General features: G+C 38.5%; 3 protein-coding genes across 3 annotated transcripts; 1 reads left to right on the top strand and 2 right to left on the bottom strand.

The window, feature by feature from the left end:
- The first annotated feature begins 1,073 nt into the window (after positions 1-1,073).
- On the top strand, positions 1,074-3,569 carry LOC131523563 (uncharacterized). Its single transcript, XM_058750045.1, has 2 exons — positions 1,074-1,773; positions 2,071-3,569. Exons 1-2 carry the CDS (start codon positions 1,074-1,076, stop codon positions 3,567-3,569), a joined length of 2,199 nt encoding a protein of 732 aa, XP_058606028.1.
- A 3,879-nt stretch (positions 3,570-7,448) lies between these two features.
- si:ch73-288o11.4 (beta-microseminoprotein) lies at positions 7,449-8,167 on the bottom strand. Its single transcript, XM_058748565.1, has 3 exons — positions 8,047-8,167; positions 7,689-7,791; positions 7,449-7,563 (listed from the first exon to the last, which is right to left on the bottom strand). Exons 1-3 carry the CDS (start codon positions 8,165-8,167, stop codon positions 7,449-7,451), a joined length of 339 nt encoding a protein of 112 aa, XP_058604548.1.
- Positions 8,168-9,336: 1,169 nt separating this feature from the next.
- On the bottom strand, positions 9,337-16,770 carry samd8 (sterile alpha motif domain containing 8). The gene is made up of 6 exons (XM_058749623.1): positions 16,634-16,770; positions 12,726-13,302; positions 12,063-12,158; positions 11,743-11,860; positions 10,616-10,766; positions 9,337-10,499 (listed from the first exon to the last, which is right to left on the bottom strand). The coding sequence occupies exons 1-6, from the start codon at positions 16,725-16,727 to the stop codon at positions 10,195-10,197; spliced, it is 1,341 nt and encodes a 446-aa protein (XP_058605606.1). The 5' UTR covers positions 16,728-16,770; the 3' UTR covers positions 9,337-10,194.
- Positions 16,771-22,262: the final 5,492 nt, after the last annotated feature.

Here is a 22,262-nt window from a genome sequence, read left to right as displayed (position 1 = left end):
AGATTAACCCCTCCGACTCAGATGACGATCTATTCGGAATCAATTGTTCTTCACCCAGCAAATCTTCTCAACAATCCTCACGCAGCCAATCTTCACATCGGTTGCTTTCCGCTGTTCAAATCCCTCAGCCCCGTGAGCATTCTCGTACAAGTTCATTATCCGAGATTTCTCCAACCCCGACTCGACCAGACGCCCACTCTCCGCCGCACACGAGTACTTCTATCCGCGATCGCGATAGATCTCACAGGCACGGAAGCAGGCGCGACCGCTCTACTCGCCAACAACGTCAAGATCCACCCACTCGCAGTCCTCGCCAACGCACTCACGGCAAGTCTCCCAGATTAGACAGTAACACCAAGCAACGGACCGCGGCTCTTCGAAGCCCGCGCGATCTTGTTCCCCGCCAACAGCGTCTAAATCCATCCACCGGCAGTCCTCGCCAAAGCACTCACGGCAAGTCCCCCAGACCAGAGAGTAATATCAAGCATTGGACCGTATCTCGCCTACAGCGCGCTTTCAAGGATAGAAGCATCAACTTCAGCCGCTATGATAATAAATCACGACTTTTCCAACTTTACACAGCATCTGTCAACACTCCTCTAAAGGTAAACTCAGAGCCCTCGACTCTTCCGGGATCCTCATGGAATCCTCTCCTCGTCACTCGTGACGTCAATACTCAGCCTCGACAACGACCTCAGCAAGCAGCATCCGCAGCAAATGCAAAGGCCACCAACACCGGCTCCTTCCACCTTCGAATTATCACAGATAATTACATCCTTCTTATCATCCTTATGTTCACAAACTGCCCCAAATCCTAACACTCGTTCATCCTTTCATCCCACCATCCATTCCTCTACCCTCCCTTCAGCCGTTAATAGCAATACGGCTTCTGCTACTTCTGGTTCTTCTCTACTAACTAATCCAAACCAAGTTCCCCTTGCAGCAAACCTGGGAATCATTCCTGCCAGTGGGTCTGTTCAACCTCCTTCTGTACCTTCTGCTCTTCCAACTAATCTATCCTTTTCCCCTCCCTTACCTTCCCTAACCCCTCCCCTTCCCAATACCCTCTTTTCATGCCAATTAACAGCAGCCCATATACGCTGGCCACAGCAACACCACCTCCTCAGCCAGCTTCATCAGTTCTTCGGCCTTCCCCCGTCTCCCCAGTCTTACGTCATCAGATTCTATCTGGTAATTACATCGATCTAGCCCACCTTCTCCAGCCATCCCTCATAAACATCAGCCAGCCTAGAGAGCTGCAAACCAGCCAAGGCATCATGCAGCTTAGCCACACTATAAATTCTCGTTCTAAAGACCTTACCCCTACCGAATTCGCTCTAGCCTTCGCGATCTACCGAGACATAATTTGTTCTGTCTACCCAGATCGTAGGACCGAGCTAGACGATTATCTATCAATCATTTTAGACATGGCCGTACGCTTCGGAGGGACAGGCTTCTATAACTACCACGTTCTTTTTGCCACTCAAGCTGCAGGTCGGTTACAGCAGTTTAACCAAGGGACATACTGGGGCACCCTCGATGCCAAACTTTACTGTCGCATCTTCGCAGCCCGTACTTCACTCTCCTGCGAGCTTTGCGGAGCCCCGTCACATCCTGCCTCCATGAGCACGGTTATCACCCCTCTTAAATCTCAGCCATCTTCCTCACGCAAAATACCCATTTTCAATAGACTGTCCTCGGCAGCTCCACCTCCACCTATCATTCCAAAACCCCTCGACATACGCCCCACAGTCAACCTCCCAATTCCCAAAAGTATAGATAAAAGAGGACGGCCGATTCTATATCAAGGAGGCAGAATGGTATGCAATAACTTCAACCATCTCGGATGCTCACTCTCGAACTGCAGACTCCTACACGTCTGCTCCTTCTGTGGCGGTGCCCACGCCAGGAATTCCTGCCCCCATAACCCAACTGCTTTACCTGAATGACTACTAAAGTATCTCGGAACTCCAATCAAGGTAAAAGCCCTAGCCACTGCCTCATTAGACCACCCTGACAGAGAGTTCGTAGATTTCCTTACCAATGGATTACAAAATGGTTTTCATCCAGGGATAGAAATAAAGCCAGACACCTCTCATATCTCCCACAACCTTCAGTCCGCTCTCACTGAGCCAGACACCGTCGACGCATTAATAGCTAAAGAAGTCCAAGAGGGATTTCTGATAGGTCCATTCAAAGAACCTCCATTTTCTCCATTTAGAATCAGTCCCATCGGCATCGCCACCAGAAAATACTCTGGGAAGAAGAGGTTAATAATTGACCTTTCCTCCCCCCACGGCACACCCATACCTAGCATTAATAGTATCATCCCAGCCCCAGACTTCTCTATGAAATACGCATCCATCGACCAAGCAATCACTCTTATTCGCAAGGCAGGCCACGGTTCATGGCTCTCAAAAGCAGACATCACCAGCGCTTTCAAAGTTATGCCCATTCAACCAGAATTCTGGCATTTCTTCGGAACATTCTGGAAAGGAGCTTATTATTTCGCAGTACGCCTCACTTTTGGCTGCAAAAGTAGCCCCAAGATCTTCGACTCCCTCTCGGAGGCCTTATGTTGGATTTTAATCAATAACCACAGGCTTCCCTATGTCCTTCACCTTCTCGACGACTTCCTCGTCTTTACACCTCCATCCACACCTCCACACTCAGGACTATCTACTCTCGTCCAAGTCTTTTCCGAACTGGGCGTTCCCCTTTCAAAAGAGAAAACCCTAGGGCCATGCACTTCCATTGAGTTTCTAGGTATCACCCTAGACTCGATTTCTTTCCAAGCATCTCTGCCTCCTGAGAAAGTACAACGCATTTCATTGCTCCTATCAAACTATCTTCTAGCAGATAGGTGCACGAAGCGTCAGCTATTAGCCCTCCTCGGCCACCTTAACTACGCCATCAGAATAATTCCCCAAGGGAAATCTTTCCTTTCCTACCTACTATCAAAAGTTACAACAATCACCTCCCTTCATGACAAAGTCATTCTGGACGAAGGCTGTAAGATGGAAATGCACCTCTGGCAGCAATTTTTGTCTTCATGGAACGGCATATCCTTCTTTTATAATGACTATGTCACACAGCCAGAAGATATTCAGCTGTATACAGACGCAGCACCTTCCACTGGCTTCGGCGGATACTACAGTGGCCGTTGGTACGCTTCCGAATGGCCACCGGAGTTTAGCCATCTCGTTCAGCAATCAGACTCGCCCCCATCCGCTCTTTACGAAATGTATCCAGTTATTATAGCAGCCATCCTTTGGGGGCACGAATGGTCCAAACATACCATACTTATACACTCGGACAACTCAGCAGTGGTTGAAATCATAAATAAAGGCAGATCTCGTTCCCCAGCCATCATGCAATTAGTTCGCAGACTGACACTAATATCTGCCCAACACCAGTTCCTCATCCGAGCTGCTCACATTCCGGGCTACCTCAATAGCATAGCTGATTCTTTGTATCGTCTTTCTTTTCAGAAGTTCAGGATCTTAGCTCCAGAATCAGACAGCCATCCCACGCTGGTTCCACCGTTTTCTGCTACCATCTTCAACTAAATTCACATCTGGAAGTCCTCTCGAATGCTTCTCGCGAAGCTATCCTCAGCTGTCTTGCCTGTAGCACCCTCTCGTCTTACCTAACCGGTTGGACCTGTTTTAACGCTTACCACTTTTATTACCATCTTCCGTTTCCACTAATGGATGCTTGGTCCATCTGCAATTTTGTCACACATGCCCATTGTTATCAAAACATCTGAGCCTCCACCATCCAGACTTACTTAGCCGGAATCAACTTCATTTACAAACTTGCAACTGGCGAGCGATGCCACTCAATTTCCCATTCCCATGTTTCCATGCTTATCAAAGGCCTACGGAAACAAGAACCAGCCACCATAACTAGACGCTTGCCATTAACTTCTGATCTTCTGAGCCAATGTATTCACACATTACGCTCAGGCTACATGAGCCCCTCGATAGACCGAACGTTAGAATGCATGTTTCTTCTCGCATTCTTTGGCTTCCTGAGGTGCTCAGAATTTGCCCCTTCGACTTCCACTTTCAATCCTGTCATCCATCCTAGCCTCTCCGACATCTCTGCTCATACTCCAAATTCGCTCATTTACACTCTGAAGAAAAGCAAAACCGATCAATTCGGAGAGTCAACTCCCATTCACATATTTCGCTTCAACTCCTTCCTCAGCCCCTACGAGCCACTCTCGGAGTACGCTAATTCCAGATACGCCAATAATTCTTCTCCTCGAGATCCTCTCTTTCTTACAGAACATGGGAAAATGGCCACGAGATCCTGGTTTAACAAGCACTTTCAAAAGGTTCTCAGCGCCTCCGGCATATCTTCTAAACACTACTCCATACATTCCTTCCGGATTGGAGCAGCCACTACGGCTGCCAGCGCAGGCATCTCGGCCGAAACCATAAGAGTCATGGGTTGCTGGTCATCCGAAGCATACCGTCTCTATATCCATAACGATCTTAACGATCTCCTTCAGGCTCAAGCCCACATCAGCTCTTTCAAACCTTTGGGGGTCTTCTAATAACCCAACGTATTATCTACAGAGACGAAGCCCCCACTCTAAGTCTCTCAACAAGACTTCCCTGATCAGCCAGTTCAGAGAATCATTACACCCCATCCCTTCCAATTCCTTTCATCCTGTCTCCATCGTAATAAAGTATTATCTGCATGGTTGATGCGTGGTCCTTGTTAGTGAAATGGAGTTAATGAGTTAACTAAAGTTCGGGAGCAGGGCCACGCCTCAACCAATCACCTCGCTACCCGTCAGCTACTTATGCAAACCTGACCTTCTCTGAACTGTTCGTCTCAGTTTCTTGTTCCCACCCACCCTTCCCCTCTAATCCATCCATTCATCCCCTCTCTCCCCACCCCCTCCCTCCGCTCCTTATATCTTTAAACATCCCGCATCTCTTCCACAGGTTGCATCAAGGGGGTCTTCTAATAACCCAACGTATTATCTACAGAGACGAAGCCCCCACTCTAAGTCTCTCAACAAGACTTCCCTGATCAGCCAGTTCAGAGAATCATTACACCCCATCCCTTCCAATTCCTTTCATCCTGTCTCCATCGTAATAAAGTATTATCTGCATGGTTGATGTGTGGTCCTTGTTAGTGAAATAATGTTATGAGATTAATGTTTTAAATACATTTTTTTTAATATACAAATAAGAAATGTTGGTGGAAAAATGCATACTTTTAAACTAACTAAACCACCAGTAGCTGGCGGTACGTCACTTATTCATTCAACCGATTCATTCAAAACACTGAATCATTCAGGAACAAAAATGCGAGTGCTGCTTGGAGAATGTGCAATACTTCTGATCTTTGTTTGGAACTATTTTCGTTGGTGAAATAGAACAAAACAGTCAATATTCTGTCTAAAATGCAAGTAACTACTTAACTACTTGTTTCTTGAGCCAAAATTAATGTAACATTTGCAATCATGAAAATATTTAGCAAAATAGTCCCCTTGTCATGGTATGTTATCATCATCATCATGTTATAAATAAACTAAACATTTTGAATTTTTACCTCAGTATGTTCGTTCTGTGAGTTTCTTTATGTTTGCCGTTATGCTCATTTGATTTGATTTCTCCATATAAGTCTCTCACAGAGACAGGCAGCATGAGCCTCAACAGCGCAACATTGATACCAGAAATACACTATCCATTATCAATCGCTGTTTACGCTGAATGTAATAAAATGTCTCTTAAGTTTTAATCAGGCTATTTGTCCTGTCGGGCAAGTAAAATCCTCGAGCAATTTTTCAGTAAACTTGCATTAACCCATTTAAAGCAGCTAGAAGGCTTGTCAGCGAGCTGGTGGTATTCGACCTGCATTCTGCCGCAACTCTCTCTGATGACGCAGTAACTACATTGCGCGGGGGGTGGGGGGTCTTCCGTCTGTCCAATGATTGTAAACAGTCCCTGGGTCCGTCAGACTGGTGAAACTTTTGCGGTAATGACACCGAAGATATTTAAGACCTACTGAATCTGAATTTAAGACTTTTTAAGGCTTTTTTTTAAGCAAAACTTTATTTAATACATTTTAAGACTTTTTAAGGACCCGCGGCCACCCTGTAACAATTATATGTAATCACAACAGCAAACTTCCATTCAGAAACGTTTTGTAAGAGCCATGCTTGCGGAAGTTCTGCTTGACTCTCTTCATTACCGCTTTCTGGGCCTGATTCTGGCTCAAACTGATACGGCAATATTGACACCATTATTTACATTTAACCGGAGCACATGCGACTGTCGCCCGTGAAGGTAATGGGCGTGAAGTTTCCGGACTGCAGTACGCAGTTTAGCCAATCACAACACACCGGCCCAACTAACCAAGTTTCTGAGGGAGTGGTTTCATAGAATCAGGAAGTCAACCGGTCGTTTAAATGACAGAGAAGAAAGCGGCTTACAATAAAGGTGAAATATATAAAAAAATAAGGCGTTTTTTTAACAAACGAAACACGAAGACATGTTATATTGCACCCCATAAATGCAATCAAGCAAAGAAAAAAAGCAGTAAACCACCCCTTTAATAAAAACCATATAGACATATATATATATATATATATATATTTTTAAATTATGCTTAAATAAATAAAATAATTGTGTCACATCTCTCTGGGTTGGAGGAGCTTCATAAAACAGTATCTACATAACATTTGTAACTAATATTATAATAACATATCATCATGACAAAATTATACCCCAGCAAATTCAGTGATGATAAAATTCCCATTCCTTTGCACTCCACATTAGCTTTTCTTTTAAAGTAATGCTGTTTACCGGCCTTATCGAACAAGAACAAACCTTCTCATAAACATTGAATTCTTTCATTTGTGAATTGTGTTAAAGGATATTCCAAGAAATTCCTTGAACTTGGTGTTTTTATTTACATTAGCTAAGTCAAAAAAACAAACAAAAATAATAATAATGTAGGACTATAAATTATTAAGATGTTTTTTAAAGACAGTATACAGTAATCGTGTACATGCACACTTTTTGGTTTGTTACAGTATATTATTAACATAAAAACTAAATTAACTTAATGTGCTCAAATAATGTATAGGCTATATGTCATATGCCCTCCATTTCATAAATACACATGTAGAGCATGGAAAAGACACTGAAGTAAGTAGAGCACAAACAACCTAAAACCAGTGTAAAGAGCCAAATTTGTTACTGAATTCAAGCTGGACACTTCAGAACCAGCACACATGATATCTGCAATTTGCATGAACAGGCTGAACAGTTCTGCACAGTTAATGGATTAAAATCCAGAGAAAGCCACAACAAACATTTTATTGTATAATTAGATTATACAGTTAAGCCTTTATTTTATTTGTTATGTTTTCTACCCAATCAGAGACTTATTCCATAGATGTGGCATTGCGTCCAGTTTTGTTAGGCAAATGGGCATGGTTTGCTGTGGTCTGAAGCAAGTGCTAGAGTGAAGGAGCAGGTTGTTTTGTCAACAACCATCTCACATTCATCAGGGTGCTCTATTGCTGTTGGGATCCTACACACACACACACACACACACACACACACACACACAGACAAGATTATGTATATAAGCAAACTTTGTATTGACAACCGAATTGTCATGAAAACACTATTAAGTCTAACTACTGTTAAACTTACTTGTTACAGCATCTAATGCCAAATAGTGCACAAGTACAGTTGTAACAGTCCTTCTCCCATTCAGAGTTGAAGTCATGGATTACTTCATCAGAGTCCACACAACCTAAACAAACCAGCACACACACAGGACCATAAATAAACTGTAAACGCAAAATATTGTTATTTATGATATTTGATAATGATTATTTAAAACAGCGGACATTAGACAGAGAGCTTACAAAAAATATATTTTATAAATGCTGTGGTTTATCCTTATAAGTATTCAAACAAAATATGCTATTTCATTTATAAACATGAAACAACATTTTTTAGTAGAAATTTATTTCAGAAAGAAAAAGCTTTGGACAGTTTTGCTCACCTTGTAGATGGTTTGTTATGTCATCGACAGATGACAAATCGACTTCAGGTTTTCGAATGTAGCACTCGGCACTACAGGAGACCACCATGAAGAGAAGAATACACACTCTCAACAAACACATCTGAGAAGATGAAGAGAAGTTACTGGACAGTTTAATATGTCACAACATGATGCCAATAAATAAAATAATGGTAGATGAAAAGTGTATTAAATTATTATTTTTAAATGATTAACTACAGACACTCAATATTGTAATATAAGACAGAGCTGAAACCAAAAGCAGTATTTTGTTGTGGTAAATAATTCTTAAAGGCTGTATTATAGATTATGATTGAAAAGACCTAATAAGGTGTACTGTACCATGTTGTAAAAGTTCCAGCTAAAGCAAGTGCTGATGAGAGATCAGTTCGACCAGTGGCCGAATGGACACTCTCACACCTTTTTATATCATATCATTGCTGATAAATCAAAAATGACAAGCTTGTTCTCTACTAATTAAACAGGAACTGGCTTTACTCATGACGGGAAAGTAAGGTCTTTTATCCAGAGCAATTAATTAATACTCTTAGCCTATGTTTGATCATGTCACTTCATTTTGTATGCGTTGGCATTCAACACAAGTGCATAAACATAAAGAGCCTTTTGTTACCTCTACTGAATCATATATTCAGCCAATACACTGTTTTTTAAAGAATAAAAACCTATTTTGCATGACTGTATGAACTAATCTTTAAATAATTTTATAAATAAATATAATTTTATTTATAAATATAAATAATTTACTTATAAAGGATTCAAATAAAAATATTAAATTAATAAATAGAATAAAACACTTCATATGGTATTATAGAATTGATATAAATGACTAAAAATTTACATTTTTAATGTTGCTATTAAATATTCATACTTAATATCTTTATGTGATGTTACTTAATACATTTTGCATCAGAATCTACAATATTGCTCACAGGGTTTGGAGTTTTAATGTCTTGTCACATTGAACCTCTTGAGTCAAGCAGTGAAGGGCAGTAGAAAAGGAAGGAAAAATGTAAAACTGTCTATAATTGTGTCTACCTGTGCGCTTATTTCATATAATAATTACTGGCACCAAAATTAAAGTCATTCTGTGTGACTGAAAACTTTGCAGTCAAATCAGGTTAAACGGTTAAATCATTTAATCTCTAGTCAAACAGCGCTGTAAATTCTGAGCAATACTTGATATATCACACCTAACTGTATAAACAGAAACTGCAATAATAAGCTAATCTACAACACAGTTGGCATTTGTCATACTAAAACACACACATAAATGTGTTTAGTGAGTCTGTAAACTTTTATTCCAGTACAAGTATTCTCCGGTTACCCCAACTGATAATACTTTTTTTAGCATCAAGGTACATTTAAATAAAACAGCAAAAAAGAAACAGTTTTATAAATCTATTACATTCACAAATGCCTCATCCTCAAACATACAAACACACAAATCATACAGGTAAATGAAAATGCTGTATCTCCCTTTAAAGTCCATGTAAAAGTGCTGAACATGTATAAGATGCTGATATTGGCAAAACATTTCATAATCCTGATCTATTCCTGGAATCGCATAAAAATGTAATATATCTATACAATGGTCACATATTAAAAGCAAAGTGTCAAAAAATGTGTTAGCAAAACTTAAGCATTGTATCTCTGTGGCTGTAAGACTTTAAATATGCACCATTACACATGTCAAGACCTGGAATAGGAAGCATTATGTATTATTATTTAATAAAGACTAAATGTATATTAGCGCTTTTCCAGTAAGTAAGCATACTGTATGTCTCCAAAAGTTTAAAAATTACATGCTTAATGGTTAGTGTAACATAAATCTGCAATTGTAAGCTGTCAAAACTGTTTCACCAGTGAATTGAAAAGATGATTCTGCATTATAAGGTATCCAGAGCAAATACATGCGCTTTATAGATTGGTATAGGTAGATTTGGTAATTTGGAAATTATAAGAAGTGTTAGTCAGCAAAACAATAACAAAGTAGTACAAACAGAAGTTTCAAGAAAGTGAACAAATGCAATAAATTAAAAAATAAATAATTTCCCAAGGACTCCAAACATAAAGACTGTAGAGTCTAAGCTCGACATAAACAGAGATGTCCTATCCTAGAAGCATCCTCATGAAGGCGGGTTTGGAGAACGGCCAGCCATACTCGTTTGGAACAGGTCCAGTCACATTGCACTCAAAGAAAGAAAAGAGAGGGAACCAGATACGCGCTCGGCGGCTGTGCTGATAGGCTTGCGTGTTTGCTAGCGTGTGGTAGTACAGGAACAGTCTGGTGGTGATGTAGAACGCGATGAAGACGTCGATGGAGTAATGCTCATGAGCCGCCAAGATGAAGAAGATTCCAAACAGGTTTAGCACCCAGGACATGGTGTGGATGAAGTTCCAGTTACGTGGCGTGTCTAAAAATCACAAAAAGACATTGATCGCACCGCTGAAATTCAGCTGATAAAATACTATACTAATAGTGCTAGATATTTTCAATGAGAACAACTCTCCACACCATTTCCATACTCACATTCAGTGACAAAAAAGTTGAGCATGGTGAGAACAACAGTGTGTCCACTGAACATATAATCACCACATGTATGAACACCAGTTAAAGACATGCCAAGCCCGCTCCAGATTTCCAACGCACGCTGCACTTTTGTCCATGCATCACCATACATCTGCCGAATACAGAAATGCATATTAATGCTCGCATACTGTACAGATGGATGATAGTCAGGCAGAAGTGTAAGAGGGAGATAAATAATGACAAAAATATAAAAGAAAATAATATAAAAATAATATTATAAATTTTTATATTATATATATATATATAAAATTATATAATCAATAATAATATATATTTTTAATTAACAAGACAGTATTTTATATTTTGTGAGGAAAACATGGTGGTATTTTGCCTTTGCAAAAGCCGTTGCCACAATGATGGAGTGTTCTGGGTGATTGCTAGCCATTGACATTATTAGAGGAAGATGATATGATCAAGAAGGATTGTTTCTACATATTGATACTGTACACAGGTACCTTGCAGATCAAATTAAATCAAAATAAAATCAGGATGCATTAAATTGATCATAAATGACAGTAAAGTTATTTTATTATTAAATTGTATTAATATTTTATAATATTACTATTTTTACTGTATTTCTGATCAAATAAATGCAGCCTCTGTGAGCATGAGAGACATCTTTAAAAAGATTTTTGAAAAATATGTTTTATATCGTCTTAATCTGTCAATTAAAAAAAAAAAAAAAAATCCTGAGATTAAGTGTTTTTATTTAGTCTAATATAATAACTTAAAAAAATATATTTTATAGGCAAAATCAATTGCCAAGAAGCTCTAGAGTATAACATTTACAAAAAATTTTATCTTTGCGATCTAGAATTAATCTCCTTAAATGTGTGTATTGATTTTGAAATATAATGACATAATTCAACTCCAATTCTGTTCAAAGATATTTATTCACCCGAGAAACAAGATTTGCATGAAATGTAAAAAAATATTGAGGGGGTACCTACAGTAAAATATGTCTTACTTCATTGCCCACCGCAGATGCACCTCCAAGACAAAGAATGAGAAAGACAGATGGTGTGTCCCTGTGTGTGTGTGTGTGTGTGTGTGTGTGTGTACCTCACCTTGCCTGAACACTGCAGATGATGACCAGGTACAGACAGCGAAGTAACAAACATTGTGACACAGCGGAGCAAGAACACAGTGCCTGTCAAATTACAGAGCCTGCGAAACAAAATGGACCTAAAACACACAGAGAAAGACACAGACAGATGGAAAATGAGTATGTAATTCACTGTTGTATCACACATTTACAAGGGATGTTTGAAATAATAAAGCATTACCATTAAATACCAGTATTTTCTGAAAAGAACTGAGACCATAGCAAACTTTTTAAAATGTCTCTTAGTGCTGGGTTGCATTTTGACTTTGTTTGTGTGTTTACCTGTGTTTGTGCATCAATAACACCAGCATTAATATGGAACCCAACACCACTGCACATGCTTCAGCCATGGCGAAGGCCCAGGGAATTCTGGGAACACTGACACATAAATAACAAGAGTCATAATTCTTGATTAACACTACCAAAACACAAGAAAAGATTATTGAGAAAAAAAATACTTCTCATTTGAACTGAATTGTGAACAAAAACAAGCTAAGTTGGGTCGTGCATTTAAAATGCAGATATCCGTTGCATTTTCAAAATGATCACTACAAGCATTTACAAGGGGTAAATGAATATTTTTTTTAACTGTTGTATCAGTTCATAGTATATTACATATATTTATGTAAATAAATAGTTTTCATATATTCTTCTTTTATACAGTACACTATAATTTTACAAAAGCATTTTAAAATTCACTTTCGTACAGACGTGCACTGAGGTAAGGTTTAAATAAACACTATGAAATATATCTATTCAAATGTCTTAATACATTTAAAATAAAAAATAAAATAAAAAGTTGAGCACTGAAATCATTGTTATTTCGCTTATCACCAAGAACATATGTTATTTTCAATACATCACCCAACTCTATAAGATCCGGTGAAGTAATATAACACACCTGTCCTGAAATATTTCCACACCACCCATTCAGATATAACTCACCTGTCTAGAAATATGTCTGGAAGAGGCGGGTATGTCCTCATGTCAGGAACCCGCTCATGCACTAGTACCATGACAAATGATGTCACTCCGCACACCAGCATGGCGTAAAGTGCGCTGAGTGCCGTTTTCCAGTACTCCGGGTCCAACCGAACACAACACTGTTTACGCTTGCCGTTCGAGTAACTATGTTCCCCACCAACTGTAGTGACCGCCCCATTACAGTATTGGTGGTCTCCTGACCCTCGCTCTGTGAAGCCATTAGAGATGACACAGTCTGCTCCTCCAGTGCGTATGAGAGACAACGCACTGACCTCTGACCCTGACTGCGTGAGGGCTGTGTGTTGTCTCTGTAGCCTCCGCATGGCCAGCATCAATCTCTTGATATCACCCAGCACCTTAAGCTCCAGTGGAGGAGACCGCAGGTCAGTCTCAGTAAGACAAAGCAGACTGGCACCATCCAAACGGTGCTTAGAGCACAAGAGATCCACATATTCACGAAACCCCTGATCTCTGAGCCAGCCAGCGACCTGCTTACTGCTCCAACCCTCCACACCAACGTACCTGGAGCCCGGCATACCTGCAGAAACAGACAACATTACACATGTACACAGTCATCATTGTCATCATTTACTCACCCTCATGTCGTTCCAAACCTGTATGAGTTTCTTTCTTATTTTGAACATAAAAGAAGATATTCTGAAGAAAGCTGGTAATCAAACGGTTGATGGTCCACACTGACTTCCACAGTATTTCTTTCCCTACTATGGAAGTCAATGGGGATTAAAAAATGTTTAGTTCTTCAAAATATCTTCTTTTGTGTGCAACATAAGGAAGAAACTTAAACAGAAATAAAAAAAAAAAAAAATAATTTTTGGGTGAACTATCCCTTTAAGGAATTCATATAAATGTTTTTATTCTGACTGTGTACTAAGAATCTTGTAAGTTTTAGATTTATTTATTTATTAATTGGACTTTTAATAGTTTAAAAGTGGTTAGTGGTTAGAGTGGTTAAGTAAAATAAAATAATTAATTAATTAATTAATTAAATAAAAATAAAATGGTAATTGTTCTTATTTTTTCATGAAAGTTAAAATCGTTCCCCTGCTTTCTTTTCCTTTCTGTTGCAATCCATTGAGTGATGTAAACACCAAAAACCAACCTAACTACACAGAGTGTCCTTAAAGGGATAGGTCACCGAAAAATGTCATCATTCACCTATCCTTGAGTCATTCCAAACCTGTATGACTTATTTTCTTTTGTGGAAGAGAATATTTTGAGAAATGTCTGTATTTTTGGTCCATACAATGGAAGACAATGGGCTTCAAAGTGGTTTGATTTCAGTGTTCTTCAAAATATCTTTTATGTTCCACAGAAGAAAGAAAAAAGTCTTACAGGTTTGAAACAACATGAGGGTGAGTAACTCGTGACTTCATCATTTTTGGGTGGACTATATCTTTAGGAATCATTCATCGACTAGTCAGTCAGGAAAGCTGGTTTTGAAAATATGTAGTTTTGCATGTCCCTAACCCATTCAGTGACAATAAATCCGACAGAATAAGCAGACACTCACTATATACACCCCTGGTCTCCTTGAATCACCCTCTACAGCTCACCATCTTCAACTTCTCAGTCTCTGACTCCAAAGGTCTGTGCACAATCAGTAGTACTTGTATCTGAGTACATTAATGCAATCAACAGTTCTAAATTCTGCTGATTCTAGAGCCTGAGTGCTAAAGTGCAGAGTTTCTAACAAACACACATGGGACGCTTTCTTATCAGTGGCTGTGTGTAACCTCAGTTCAAATAATGTCTGAAATGTGATCAATGTGCTGAGCTGAATTAGTCTAAAATAACAAACCTAATGACCGGTGCGTGCTAACTTGAAATACATTGTGAACTGTAGTCACTTCATTAACATGATCTCACTAAATATTAATTAGACAAGTAAAGAGAACTTAACATCTTGATCTTGATCTCTAACTCAAGTTCAAATGTTTACAGTTACACCTGTCATCAGGGCAAAGGACTTGCAATTTGCATACAGACAGGATCTGATAGCACTGATGATTTCTAATACATGCTGAATTACATTACACACACAGACCATTATTAGTGCGCTCTGTTAGACCTACTGGCATAACAGGATACTAACATTTATAGCCATGCTGACAAATTCACATATACAACACTTTTGTGTTACACGGAAGGAAGAAAACCTATGGGTTTGAAACAAGTCTAAGTAGATAATGATCACACAATTTTCATTTTTGCGTGAACTATCCCTTTAAATGTTCAGGATACAATGCATATGACTGGTATGTGCTGTGTGTACATGTTTACTGTCTTCTATCTACATTACTGATCAGCTACAATTTGTAATGACAGACTGTCAAACGTGACAGTCCTGGAACCAGAATGACTGGAAAAAACATTCACGACATTCATTGGAAGCTTCTTAAATCAATAAACCTCAACTAAAACAGCCCCAGTTTATTTCAATTAACAATAAAGTTATCACAAACATCGGGTGTGAACACCAATACTGTACACACATACAAGAATACTGCCACTCCGTACCAAGAGCAATTATTGATTCAGGGACACTACAGAGCGGTTAAAACCAAGCATCTGTCATCTTGCACAACACTGCATGAACAAACAGCCTGTTGTTACCAAATCCAAAGGCATTTGGATGAGTTTCATCTGATATACATGCACTGACACACAGCACCGATTCTGGTTTAGTAAAACAAAGTTCTTAGTGAAGTGAAGAAGTAAATTTCTTTTCAAAATTAAAACTATTAAAAATGCATAAACAATGTAACATACAATTTGGGTCACAAAGGTGTCCAATAAATGGCTAGCATTACACACACACACACACACACACAGGGCTAGAGTCTGAGTGATTTGGGCCAGATAGCAAAAGAAAGGTAGCCAACAAACTATAGAATATAAAGTTTGTACAGTATACAATTTACTGTGTATGTAGAGAGTCCTCAAACACAAACACACACACACACACACACACACACACACACACACACACAACGTGTCTGTGTATAATTTCATAAAATATATATTTAATAGCTAAATATATTTAGAAGCTAATTACGAACGCTAGAGGGTCCAAAAGACAAAGTCGATTGCGCAATACCACGAACCTCAGACGGTGGCGTCATGAAAGATAACCTACTTCTAGAAATGTAAAATCTTCAAAATTGAAAAATTAATTGAAAGCCAATTAACCCTGATTAAAATTGCGGTTGGTGTGTGGCAGCCAGTGATTTTCAGTTTCTGAGCTGTGGTTCCAGCATCCAATACCAAGGGGCGTGAGTTTGTCACAGATCCTACTGTGATAGAACCTGTGAAAAGTCACGACCAAGGAAGAACCTAACATTTCAAAATAACATTCTAAATGGTTCTAAAATGGAAACGTCATCCAAAAAATGAACATGAAAGGAGATGTTAGGCAGAATTAGGCAGGATTTCATTGTATGGAAAATGTTAGGAAAGTGAACGGTGACTGAGTTCGTCGGTTCCTAATTCCTTTGCATTCCATGGGGGAAAGAAAATCATACAGGTTTGAAACAGCATAGAGGTGAGTAAATGATAACAGAAGATTTATTTTTGGGTGATTTATCTCCGTGGAAACAGAAAAGAATCACAAATAATAACCTTATAGAGTAAAGCAAAGGAATTTGAATCCGTACACGCATTTCTTCGCATATGACTCCCGTATAGACTCAAATGAATACACAAACAATAAGCGGTCAAACAGCTTTACAAGAGAGAGAGAGAGAGAGAGAAAACACTGTCAAATCTGACTTTGGTTCCCAGACAGCGTGGAAGACTGTCTGTTTTGGGGGTGGGAATTTCTTGTCATATTAGCTATGCGCCTGGCTTACCCTGTTTGTCCTTGTGGTTATTTAAATTATCCAGTTGTGTTAAAAATCCTCGCCAAAGAGCTCGAGATCCCAGCCTTGTGATCTCGAGCCACATCAGCCTTCTGTTTCTGAGTCACTGCCATGCTGCCAGTGACGCCCAAAAGCATGTAAACAGGAATCATCGTCATGCACGACACGCCCCTTGGGTGTGGCTACGGAACTCTAAATATGGAATTGTTTGAGGCAAGAACTTGTTCAAGTGGAGATTGGCTGTAACGATGCCGACTGCGCCCTCATTACTGATGACCTTTCTTATCATTAATTCTTTATCATCAATCTTGTTTTACACGCTGTACCTGAATGTAATGTACTGGAAATTCGCTGAGTGTGTATAAGAAACCAACATAGTCAGAAGAACAGTTTTGTTGTGTTTTCTATAGACTTTTGTAGGCAACTATGATGGTTTAGTGCTTTAGTGATAAATAATATAGTTGCCCAGTGTGGATACTAAAAAGAAATTAATACAAAATGAATAGATTCACATATTTGTCCTACATTTCCACATCTGAATGAAAAAAATCAAGAGATTCCCATATAATCTGAGTTATATTCTCAGCATATTCTCAGCCATGTTGAGCACTTTTTATGATGGATGGATGCACTTTATTTTGCTTCAAATTCTTGACTACCATTCACGGTCATTATAAAGCTTGAAAGAACCAGGATTTTTATTTTTATTTTTATTTTTTAAATATAACTTTGGTTGTATTTGTCTGAAAGAAGAAAGTCATAAACGCCTACTGTAGCATTTCTTGAGGATGAATAAGTCATGGTAATTTTTATTTTTGGGTGAACTATCATTTTAAATATTTAAATATATATTACACTAATTTAATGTTATAAATTTGAACATTTTACTCCTTTTCCATTCCAGGTTAGATAAGTATTAACCAGTTAGGCAGTCCATATTTCCTACTCTACATTAAAATATATATTTTTTTGTATGTAGCACTTCATATTTCCAAACTGCATTTAACAGCCAGATGCAACGTAGCAGTATCAGTCTCATGTAGTTAGTTGTGGAGTTGAGGAGTGTGGAGAGCTGTGTTGTGGTCACCACAACAATACTCTTACGCCTACTTTCTCTCTTTCACACAGTTACTCACTGGTCAGGAATCCTCTGGAACAGAAAGTGTGTGATCTGATTAAGTGGTGAGACTTCATATTGTGACCTCAATTTGGGAAGGTGAATATTACGTTACATTTTTTAACCACTTTTGTTATAAGAGCTCAGTTCTGCTGTACTCAACCAGTCTTTTGTCAATAAAGCAAATGACCTAGCAATCATATAACTCAGTAAATTTCTATACAGTTTTTTTCTTTTCTTTCAGTAACAGAAAAAGTAACAGAACAATCTTATTTTAAAACCATGGCCATATTGTTTTTCTGTATTCTATTTATTTTCTATATTCTGCTTATACACTTGAGTTTGACAGTAAAATATACCCAATGTACCATGTGAAGGAATGTTCCATATGGCTTTTTCAAAGTTGTTTTACATGTGTTTTGAATTACACATTGCATTGTGTTGTGTTTTAGGGTTTCTGCCAGGATATATGCTTTTCTACTGATTTTTTTCTTACAATGTCACACAGAGTTGGTCTTTGTACACTAGGTTGTGCTGTTGTACTTAGATTGCAGTTGAGTAAGATTTGGTAAAGATATTCAGTGGTACAATTTGTCAAATTAATGGTGAATAGTATGAAACACTTCTGTGCATGCTGGTTTTAGGGCAATTTTAAAATAATCCTTAACATTCAACATTAGCTGAGTCTCCTGTGCATTTGCAGAGATTGTTTGATTGTAGGTTACACTGATTTCTATCTGTGTTAGTTTGGTGTTAGCTGGTTCATCTGTCTTGAACTTCACTGATTAATGTAAAGCCATTGTTCTAAAAATCTGACCAAACTTTTCAGGGTCACCTATCAGTAGTTGTCCTGCATGTTTGGCAAGAAGTGCTTTCTCTGGAAGAGCTACTTCAACATTACATCATGAAGCACATCTTTTCAACAAAGAAGTAGAACAGCTGGAGTCAATTTGCACAGAAATATCCTTGTTAAGATCCCCTGGACTGCTGATGTCAAGGGATGTGGGTTACAGCTGCAAGATAATTCAAGATAATATATACAATTACACTGTGAAAAAGCATTATTGGTGAGATTATTACAGTATATCACTGCCTTCACATTGTCTTCACAATTTGCAATATCAATGTGTGTGTGTGTGTGTGTGCAACAGAAAGAGGAATAGATCAGTTATACATTATACATGTTGGATTGGTGAATTTGATATTCTAAACACAGAGTGAGATGTAATAATGTTATTATGTGTGTTTTTTCTTTCTGCTCTGAGTGTCTGAAATGAGATCTCAGTTCTGCTGTCTTAGTTATGCAACTCTGCATTCCTCCACCATAGTCAAATGGAAACACTAATGTGTGTGTGGATATGATATGTAGGCCAGCACAAAGTCCTCCTCAGGGTTATTGGAAAGAAAGAGAATGAAAATGAGTTCTGTTGTATTTACTGTGCTCTACATAAACTGTCTGTATTTGTGCTGAAATATCATTGTAGGTTTTAGTTACCCACAATTTCAAAACATGTTTTACAACCTGAATTCCAGAAATGTTGGGATGTTGAAAACTAAAAGAATTTCAAATCACATAAGCCAATATTTCATTCACAATAGAACATGGATAGCATAAGTGTTTAAACTGAGAAATTTAAAAATTTTATGCACGAAATGAGCTCATTTCAAATTTGATGTTTGATGCTTGCTTTACCATGATGTAGCATCTCTTCTTCTTTTCAAAACAGTTTGAAGGTGTCTGGGCATCGAGGTTATGAGTTTCTGGAGTTTTGGTGTTGGAATTTGGTCCCATTCTTGCCTGACATAGGTTTCCAGCTGCTGAGTTTGTGGTCGTCTCTGATGTATTTTTCATTTAATGATGTCATTAATGTTCTCTATAGGTGAAAGATCTGGACTGCAGGCAGGCCAATTCAGCACCCGGACTCTTCTACTATGAAGCCATGCTGCAGTATGTGGTTTTGCATTGTCCTGCTGAAATACACAAGGCCCTCCCTGAAATAGTCGTCGTCTTGAGGGGAGCATACGTTGCTCTAAAATCTTTATATACACCTTTCAGCATTCATAGTGCCTTCCAAAACATGTAAGCTGCCCATACCATATGCACTTATGCACCCCCATACCATCAGAGATGCTGGCTTTTGAACTGAACGCTGATGACACGCTGGAAGGTCTCCCTCCTCTTTAGCCTGGAGGACACGGCGTCCGTAATTTCCAACAAGAATGTCAAATTTGGACTCGTCTGACCATAGAACACTTTTCCACTTTGAAACAGTCCATTTTAAATGAGCCTTGGCCCACAGGACACGACGGCGCTTCTGGACCATGTTCACATATGGCTTTCTTTTTGCATGACAGAGTTTTAGTTGGTATCTGCAGATGGCACGGCGGATTGTGTTTACCGACAGTGGTTTCTGGAAGTATTCCTGGGCCCATTTAGTAATGTCAATGACAGAATCATGCCAATGAGTGATGCAGTGTCGTCTGAGGGCCGAAGACCACGGGCATCCAACAAAGGTCTTCGGCCTTGTCCCTTACGCAGATTTCTCCAGTTTCTCTGAATCTTTTGATGATGCTATGCACTGTAAATGATGAGATTTGCAAAGCCTTTGCAATTTGATGTTGAGGAACATTGTTTTTAAAGTATTCCACAGTCTTTTTATGCATTCTTTCACAGATTGAGAGCCTCTGCCCATCTTTACTTCTGAGAGACTCTGCCTCTCTAAGACATCCCTTTTATAGCTAATCATGTTACAGACCTGATGTCAGTTAACTTAATTAGATGTTCTCCCAGCTGAATCTATTCAAAATTTCTTGCTTTTTCAGCCCTTTGGTGCCCCCGTGCCAACTTTTTTGAGACCTGTAGCAGGCATCAAATTTTAAATGAGCTCATTTAGTGGATAAAAGTGTAAAATTTCTCCATTTAAACATTTGTTATGTTCTCTATGTTCTATTGTGAATAAAATATTGGCTCATGTGATTTGAAAGTCTTTTAGTTTTCATTTTATTCAAATTTTAAAAAGTCCCAACTTTTCCGGAATTCAGGTCGTATATGTTCGTTTAGAGCTGTCAACCAATTAAAAGTATAATCAAATTAATTACATGAAATGCAACTTAATAAAGTTTTTCAGCCTTTATGTCAGAACCCGGAAGATTAATGAACTTAATGGGTTCCTTCAAGATTTTCCTATGGGTTTTTATAATGGGGTTTGTCAGTTTATGAAAATAAACTGAAAATATTATGAAAATATTTAAAATAATATTGTCTATATAAATAAATTAAATAATATAGTTTGTGGTAAACATAACTTGAATGTTTTGGTCTACAGTGTACATTATGCACACCTGTACTGAAAACGTGAAATGTGAAGCAGTTATTTATTTAAAAACCAGATGTTTGTATTAAGTAACTACATAATAATGTTTACTCATGAATTGAAAAACCCCATTACAAAAACCCATAGGGAAATATTGAGGGAACCCAATCGCAAATTAGTTTTCTGGGGTTTAATGTCATGGCTGTGGCACTCTATTGATATTAAAATTTGCTGAAAAAGCCCCCAAAATAAGATAATTAAAAGACATTTTTATGTGCATTGAACATACATCAACATATTGTTTGTTTTGTTAATTGAACATATTCCTCCCACTGGCAGTACATAGCAATTCAATTTGCATGGTTCAGTCATACATGAATTCCTTCTTCTGAGTCTGAAATGTTAATTGTTGGTCTGTGTAGACAGACTGACGTCACTGGCCATTGCATCATGTCTTGCTGTTCTTTCAGTGACTGGCGCTATGAGCACTGCATTTTAAGTTGGCGTGTCAAACTAAAAGTAATTAAACCTCAAAAAGACATTTTGAGATCCTGATTCTAGCAAGACATTTTTCAGCAATCCTGTCTCTATTCTAGATTTACAATATAAGAAAGTACATTGTGCCTGTTTGTTCATGAGCTCAGCTGAATTCCTGCAGAAAAACAAACTGCAGAAATAAGCAACAGCGACATGCAGTCCATGTAAAATATGATATCGGGGTCAGAAAGAGAGTGAGAGAGTAATTGGGAGAAAGGAGAGTCAGAGAAAGAGAGAAAGGGATGCTGTGATTTTTCAGAAAAAGCAGTTCAGAGGGAGGCCGTTGACGTGGCAGAGAGGAAGTGGCTTCAGTGTGATGGGGGGAATGAGGGGTGAGGAGGGGGGAGCCATAGGAGGGAAGGAAAGAGAAAAATTAAGAGCAAAACAGAGAGAAAGAGTGACTTTAAAAAGGGAATAAAACATCCCTTTATCGGTACACTGTGAAAATGAAAAGTTTATCAAACTCTGCATGTGTGCAGCTTTGAGGACTGGAAAATAGGGTTGAAATACTCAGGATACTTTTTAAAGAATAATCACTCCAAATAACAGCATCTGCAAAAATACTTTAAATGCAAATGTTTTAAGATGAGGACTTAATCTAGGCCTATTTAAAAAGGTTCTAACTAGTTAAGCAATATTGCAAACAAGAGTT

The sequence above is a fragment of the Onychostoma macrolepis genome, chromosome 17 (assembly GCF_012432095.1).
Source record: "Onychostoma macrolepis isolate SWU-2019 chromosome 17, ASM1243209v1, whole genome shotgun sequence".
In the NCBI taxonomy this organism is placed as follows: Eukaryota; Metazoa; Chordata; class Actinopteri; order Cypriniformes; family Cyprinidae; genus Onychostoma; species Onychostoma macrolepis.
The sequence above is the reverse complement of the archived record's forward strand: the minus strand, read 5'-3'. Positions and strand labels throughout refer to the sequence as shown.

What these genes read in the sequence shown, in the direction of transcription:
- si:ch73-288o11.4 (XM_058748565.1), bottom strand. Translation starts at nt 8,167, where the DNA reads ATGTGTTTGTTGAGAGTGTGTATTCTTCTCTTCATGGTGGTCTCCTGT. An exon ending in CATAACAAACCATCTACAAG is followed by an intron (nt 7,792 to 8,046) that starts GTGAGCAAAACT and finishes TGGTTTGTTTAG; the next exon opens with GTTGTGTGGACTCTGATGAA. An exon ending in GGCATTAGATGCTGTAACAA is followed by an intron (nt 7,564 to 7,688) that starts GTAAGTTTAACA and finishes GTGTGTGTGTAG; the next exon opens with GATCCCAACAGCAATAGAGC.
- samd8 (XM_058749623.1), bottom strand. Translation starts at nt 16,727, where the DNA reads ATGTGGCTCGAGATCACAAGGCTGGGATCTCGAGCTCTTTGGCGAGGA. An exon ending in TTATTGATGCACAAACACAG is followed by an intron (nt 11,861 to 12,062) that starts GTAAACACACAA and finishes TGTGTGTTTTAG; the next exon opens with GTCCATTTTGTTTCGCAGGC. An exon ending in ATCTGCAGTGTTCAGGCAAG is followed by an intron (nt 10,767 to 11,742) that starts GTGAGGTACACA and finishes TGTATTCGGCAG; the next exon opens with ATGTATGGTGATGCATGGAC.
- LOC131523563 (XM_058750045.1), top strand. Translation starts at nt 1,074, where the DNA reads ATGCCAATTAACAGCAGCCCATATACGCTGGCCACAGCAACACCACCT. An exon ending in CAACCTCCCAATTCCCAAAA is followed by an intron (nt 1,774 to 2,070) that starts GTATAGATAAAA and finishes GTTTTCATCCAG; the next exon opens with GGATAGAAATAAAGCCAGAC.